The sequence below is a fragment of the Pteronotus mesoamericanus genome, unplaced genomic scaffold (assembly GCF_021234165.1).
Source record: "Pteronotus mesoamericanus isolate MK-2021 breed Mesoamerican mustached bat unplaced genomic scaffold, CSHL_Meso_final contig_40, whole genome shotgun sequence".
Classification (NCBI taxonomy): Eukaryota; Metazoa; Chordata; class Mammalia; order Chiroptera; family Mormoopidae; genus Pteronotus; species Pteronotus mesoamericanus.
Window position 1 is genome coordinate 14625636 of NW_026555150.1, and position 7036 is coordinate 14632671.

The following is a 7036-nucleotide window of genomic DNA, read 5'->3' on the forward strand; positions in this document are numbered from 1 at the left end:
CCTTTCCCACCTAATGGCTCAGTTCCACTATGTAGCTCTGGCATCTTAAAAGATCTCTGTTTCTAAAGAAAATTTTCTTTTCATGTTAGCCACACTAAAGCACATTTATTTTTGAAAAAAATTAAGACATAAATTGGATGAAGTTATTTCTTGCCGGTTAGATTGTGGGTTATTTAGACTTTATTTTCATCTTTTTGGGACAGTGTGTGTGTGCAGATACGTATGTATATAAATATTCCCCCTCTTTTCGAAGTTAATGGATGAGAATATGTGAAAACACCTCTTCAGGTCTCTATTTACTGCTTGGCAATTTTTGTGACTTTAGGCAAGTCACAGACCTGAGCTTCAACTTTTTCATTTATTAAGTAATGATGTAGCTATCTGACATAAAATAAGCTCTCAACAATGGCAACAGTTCTCATTCTTTTATTTTTTGTAACAGTATTGATGTCTCTGGACTTTGATTTATATAAACTGTCTCCTACCAGCAAGGGCCTATAATTATGACTTACTGGTAATCAAAGTTATGCAGCTACTTCGTATTAGAGCCAAGACTAGAATCCAGTTTTTCTTTCTCCTCATTCAGTGTTTTCAAACTGTAACATCATCCCATGGTGCACATCACTGCAGCAATGAGCCGCAGTTCCTGATAGGAAAATGTTACCCTTCAGACGTGCTAGCTAGGGTAGAGAGTGTTGAGAAAGAACCACGTAGTAGGTGGTGAAATAATTATTGGTATGTTTAATTATTATATTCAGTTTTACTAAAGATTTAGATTACAGTATTTTTTAAAAGATATATTAGTTGTGATATGAAGAGAGGAGCAAATTATATATGAACTGTGGTAGTAATAATACGTATATTGTAAAGTACGTGCAAAATTATATATGACGCAAATTGAGGTTTTTAGAAAGTTCTAATTTTTCTTTCTTGTAACTCAATGGATCTTGTGTGCCCTACTTTGGTAACCACTGACTTAGAAGAATGTATAGAACATTAAAATTCTGATGCTATATGTATGTAACGGAGAAATGAGAACTAAAACAAGATAGTGTGGATCTTATGCCAGTGATTATAACCACTATGTGAAATGCTACTTCATTCCTATAATTAATATAAGAACAAATAAGACTCCTCTCTACCTTGGAGGTAGTTCAATGGTATTTTCTCTAAGAGTTCTTCCAGCTATAAAATTCCTAGAGGTAGAAATTGGGGTGAGGGCTTATGGTGGGAGGAAGAAAAGATTGGTTGGTATCCTTCTTTAGTTTAGTCTAAGAATATGAACACATGCAGAAAATAACAGAACAACTTCAGTCTAATGAGTAAATGAGTTTTGAATTGGATTCCATATGGCAAGTTAAACGCATGATTTTGGAATTTTCTAAATTATAGTTATTGACTTTTAGAGTCAAGCACACATATTCATTCAAGAACCTCATTTTACTCATGGGAAACTGAGGCTCAGAGAAATTTTATGACTTGTCCAAGATTAGATCTCTGTTTAAGTAATAAAAACTTTTTAAAAATGAACATATGGGTCAAATTTTATTTTAAAAAAATTCCATTGCAGTGAAAATTTCATATTAAGGAGTTCCAAATCCAAACAGATGGAATTTGTTATGTTATGATTTGAGTTATAATTAGAAACACTGTCTGATTCATTGTACTGATTTTCATTTCTCTTTTTCTTCTAGAATGTCTTGATTGTTGAAGTAAGTTATCCATACTTTTAATATAGTGTTTATGATTTTCTAACTTAGTATGCACACTCACAGAGGTAAGCTAGGAAAAGAAATTCCTCTTACTCAATTTTAATGGTGGGCTTGTGTTATAAGAGAGTGAGATTGTTTTTTTGTCTAAAATTCTTTATAATTTATTTGTAGTGGATAATGGAAAAAAATTTCAGAACATTTCTTGCCTCTCTTTTTGGCTTGAAATTTTTTCTTTCTTTTAAAGTTGATATATATTATTCACATGCATGTTTGTAATGCTTCTATTGCATATATGTATCAATATACAAAATGTATTTTGGTTTAAAAATTCATATAGTGCCACACTACATATTCTCTCTTGCAACTTGTTATTGTTACTCCAAATTGGTTTTGAGGTTATTCGTGTTGACACATAGTCAGTTGGCTTTAAAATGCCACATAGCATTGCAATGTACACATCAACCATTTTACACCCTACAAATAGGGAATTTGCTTACAATTTTTCCTACTACAACAGGGCTGCTAAGAGCCTCCTTTTCATGTCCTGACATGCACTTGTGTGAATTCCTTCTAAATATCGGCACTTAGAATGAATGGGTTGTCGAATTTGTACATTTTCAATTATACTATTATTGCTAAATGACTTATCAAAGTGGTGTATACTTTATACTCCCACCAGTGGAATAAGCTCTCATTCTTTTATGTAAAATGGTTTAAGGCTTAAGAGCAAGAGTAATCTGAATTGATGTTTTGTTTGTTTTTAGAAACTTTAGCTTGTAGATAAAAAACAAAAAAATGACACTATTTTCAAAGGTTTTTGTGTACATAACTATCCCTGGGAATGGGTTGCTTTCTTAAAATGTAGCTTCATTAATTCCACTTCAGATGGATTCTTTTTTTTTCTTGGGTAATGCTGCCTAAATTAGCAGCTTAAAAAAACACATTTATTATCTCAGTTTCAGTGGGTCAGGAGCCCAAGTACAGGTTAGCTGGGTCCTCAGCTCTGGGTCTCATCATGCTGAATCAAAACTGGGGCTCCAGTCTCACCTGTGGCCTATGGGCCTCTTCCAGGTTCATTCACATTGTTGGAAGAATGTAGTTCTTGTGGTTGCAGGACTGAAGGCCAGGAGTTGCTCTTAGCTCCTAAAGGCCATCCTCATGTCGTAGCACATGACCTTCTCATGTGGCAGCTGACTTCTTCAAAATCAGCACAAGAATCTCCCTCTAGTGTGTGACAACTATCCTTCACAATATAACCTAATCGTCACAGGAGTGACCATCCTATCTTTTCCACAGTTCTGTCTTCATACTCAGCAGGAGGGAATTATTCCTGGTGTATACACCAGAGGGCAGGAGTGTCTTGGAGGCCATCAGAATTCTGTCTGCCACAGCCCAGAGAGCTACATTTCTCACAGGTCTCCAGCCCTGATTTTCTGATGACTCACAGGACCCACTTGATGAAGCACTGCTTTATACCATGTGTAGAGAGTATTTTCATTGAAGATCATTAGGGTTATGGTTTAAGGAATATTTTCCCAATTAGAGATGGGGTTTTCTTCTGGAATAAATATATTTAAATAATATATATTTAATTATTATATAATAAATAATCTATAATAAGTATATATTATATATTAAGTAATATATAGTATATAATATATAATAAATATATTAAAATGCACTTAATAAATGTGTAATTATATTTAAATATATAAAACATTTCAGTAAACATATTTAAATTAGTTGTCATTGACCTCTTGGTGCCCACTGAAATCCAGTCTGGAGGACCAGCATTCCTTCTGCTTCCTGAGAGCCAGGTGATTTACAGATTCTAGGATATCTAGTGTATGAATTTTGGTGAGGATCACTGCACTGAGAAGAATGGCATTATTCCTGTTATACATGAGGTTTGGGCATTTTGTGTTCATATAATGACCCTGAATTTAAAGTGAGGATGGTTTTATTTACCATTTTAATGTCTTTTTTTTTTAAAGGATATAATTGACACTGGCAAAACAATGCAAACCTTGCTTTCCTTGGTCAAGCAGTATAATCCGAAGATGGTGAAGGTCGCAAGGTATGTATGTGTGTGTGTGTGTGTGTGTGTGTGTGTGTGTGTGTGTGTATAACATTTTGTCTTAGGATGTTTTCTTCATTTGCAAGAGGATTAACTAATTACTCCTTTGTAAGGATAAATGTTCTCAACTGTTGTTTTATCTTCAAAAAATAATGCAATCTCAAATAAAACTTAGTAGCATCCTTTGTAAATGACTGTGCATGTCTCTGATGCACAGTGATCCTGAGATTCTTTTCACCTGCTTATTGACCATTTGTATATCTTCTCTGGAGTGGTTATCCATTTAAAGTATTGAAATTGCTTAAAAAATGAATTGCCATCATGCCTTACAGATGGAGCTCTATTAACCATTCAGATCTATAGGCATATGAAGTGCCAAGTTCCCCTGAACCCTTAGTAAAACTTGCATTGAGTTTGATGATATCTCTTCTGGAGTGTTCCTCAGTGAGTGAGGGTAGAGAGATGGGTTTTGCTGTGAGTAGTTTGTTTTTTATTTTCTTTCCTAATGGAAATTCACTCAAAGTGTATTGTCTATTTAATTACTGGAAGAGAATCATGAACGACTTGATTAGATGATCCCTTGGAGGCTAAGACTTAGGCCAGTGGTTTTCAACCTCAGCTGCACATTGGAATTACCTGAGAGTTGAAAAAAAATCTATGCCTGTGTCCCACCCCTAGTGATTCTGATGTCTTTGGTCAGGGGTGTGGCCTGGGTATCTGAGGATTGTTTTGTTTTCTTTATTTTAAATTTCTTGGGTGATTCTCATGTGCAGTTAAGGTTGAGAATCACTTTTAGGTCATTTCCAGCTCTTTAAATATATTTATCTAGGAAGGTATAAAATCATAAGTTTTACTGGGACTGCCTTTAACACAGAGAGAGGCTTTCGAAGCACCGTCACTCTAAGGCATTTTTTAATGGCTAAAAAATTTTAGCAGGCAGCACTTGAGTTATGAAATTAGCTTTTGTTACAGTTGACTCATCCTACCTGTAGTTTCCTTTAGCATGATAGTTACTTTTTAACCTGAAGTTCCTCTTTGTAAGCAAAGTATTAAAACTCTTGAAAGGTGATGCTCACCTCTCCCACACTCTGTGAGGCTACAGGATTGTATTTCCAGGGATTCTGGACTGGGAGCTCTTATCTTTTCGTCGCTCACTGGCACTCCCCACCTGTGTATCCTCCTGATTAGCTGTCCTTCGATGGGTGCGTGGGTAGTCGGGTGCAGTTCGCAGAACAGTCCATCATGTTCCAGGTGGAGATCCATCAAGGGCCTCATCTGTAACATGAACTCATTGCTGCCCCTGCCCAGTGATCCCTGTGATTTATTTAGACATGGTTTCATAGTCTTTCTTTGGGTATGTTAAACCTGACCATGGTATGCTAAGTGCAGATGAAACCATGTTTCAGAACATCGATGTTCTCTTTTGTAATGCCCTGTAGTGTTTAAATATGTCACATATCACATTTTTTAAATTAACAGCTTGCTGGTAAAAAGGACCCCTCGAAGTGTTGGATATAGACCAGACTGTAAGTGAATTACTTTTTGTGGATCATTTAACCATCATCTTTAACCCGAACGAGTTAGTAAATGAAATGGTTTAGAATTACTTTAGAGAATATATGTAGAGAAGGCACATTTGATTTGAAAGTGATGTTTTCCATATCTAAATGATGAATTATGATTCTTTTCAGTTGTTGGATTTGAAATTCCAGACAAGTTTGTTGTAGGATATGCCCTTGACTATAATGAATACTTCAGGGATTTGAATGTAAGTAAAACTTATTTTTCTCACTCTCATTTTTCAGAACCCATATAAAAATTTATGAAAGAGAATTGTTTTCTCTTTCCAGCACCTCATAATTTGAACAGACTGATGGTTCCCATTAGTCACATAAAGCTGTAGTCAAGTAAAGACGTCCTTAAACCTGGAGCTTGGCCAGGCTAGGGTGACACTTCTTGCTGGCTGAAATAGTTGAACAGCTTTAATATACACTAACTGTCCCATTATTATTTCAGATGATAGATGTGGTTGTAAGTAAGATATAAATGAGCTAGTGTAAGTATTTTATTTCACTGTCCTTCAAATACCTGCCTCCTACGCTGGAGGCAGAGGTCCTGAAAATGCATTTATAAACATGGGTAAAGAAGATTGGGAAGACTGCACAAACCTTCTGCTTGTTCACTTTAAAAAAAAACAACATGGACAACCCTGCAGCATAATACTATTCACATAAGATATGCAAAGTTCTGTTCTTGCCTTCCATTTCAGAATATACTTTTCTAATGTGAATTTCTGGATTTTTATTTTTTAGCATGTTTGTGTTATTAGTGAAACTGGAAAAGCAAAATACAAAGCCTAAGATGAGAGTTCAAGTTGAGTTTGGAAACATCTGGAATCCTATTGAAATCACCAGTAAAGTTATCAAATGTTCTAGTTCTGTGGCCAGCTGCTTAGTAGAGCTTATTGCATGTATCTTCTAAGAATTTTATCTGTTTTGTATTTTAGAAATGTCAGTTGCTGCATTCTTGAACTCTTTATTTGCACTATGAGCCTAAAGACTATCAGTTCCCTTTGGGTGGATTGTTATTTGACTTGTGAATGAAAAATCTCTTAAACCACACCACTATCGAATGAATATATTGAAATTGTATCTGTAAGAAACATTTAAAGAGAAGATATATTAGTTTTTAATCAGTATTTTAATTTTTATATATTCAGGAAAGTACAGAAGTGATTGAATATTGTTAGTTATACCACTGTGTGTTTAGAAAAGTAAAAAGCAGTCAGGTTTTGTATCAATGACAGCATCTAAGAGATATTGTTATAGCAGATAAAGCATATGTCCTGGAATTATTTTAGTAGTGTTTCAGTATTATTAACTGTATTTTCCTGCTTGTTCAGATTATTTTCAGTGACTCTTTGTCAACAGTTCCTTTTAAATACAAATTAATAAATTAAAAAAAAACCTTACCATCTTTTGAATTCTTCAGTGTAAAAATCATTAAAATAAAGGCTGTCTCTTTAAACGAAACTATGCATACCTATCATTTCTCTACAGATTAACCTAGTATAGTTTTCTTTTGGTTACTTTTTCCTTGTCTGTTAAGTTTTAGTAGCTAGTTTAACTGTAATTTTACCAAGCATGGTGAATAATGATTATCTGGTAGAATGAATTGGTGGAGCTAGCGGAATTCTGCTTCAGAGATGTTAAATTTCAGACACAAGGTATACTTTGTTACATTTTAC

At 34.6% G+C, this 7036-nt stretch overlaps 1 protein-coding gene across 1 annotated transcript in view; it reads left to right on the forward strand.

Annotated features, from left to right (window-relative positions):
- Nucleotides 1-6821, forward strand: part of HPRT1 (hypoxanthine phosphoribosyltransferase 1) — a 31202-nt gene extending 24381 nt beyond the window's left edge. Inside the window, exons 5-9 of the mRNA XM_054577036.1 lie at nt 1695-1712; nt 3707-3789; nt 5269-5315; nt 5481-5557; nt 6102-6821. Coding sequence (XP_054433011.1) covers nt 1695-1712; nt 3707-3789; nt 5269-5315; nt 5481-5557; nt 6102-6149 — 273 coding nt within the window. The 3' untranslated portion in view covers nt 6150-6821. The remainder of the gene's footprint in view (nt 1-1694; nt 1713-3706; nt 3790-5268; nt 5316-5480; nt 5558-6101) is intronic.
- Nucleotides 6822-7036: the final 215 nt, after the last annotated feature.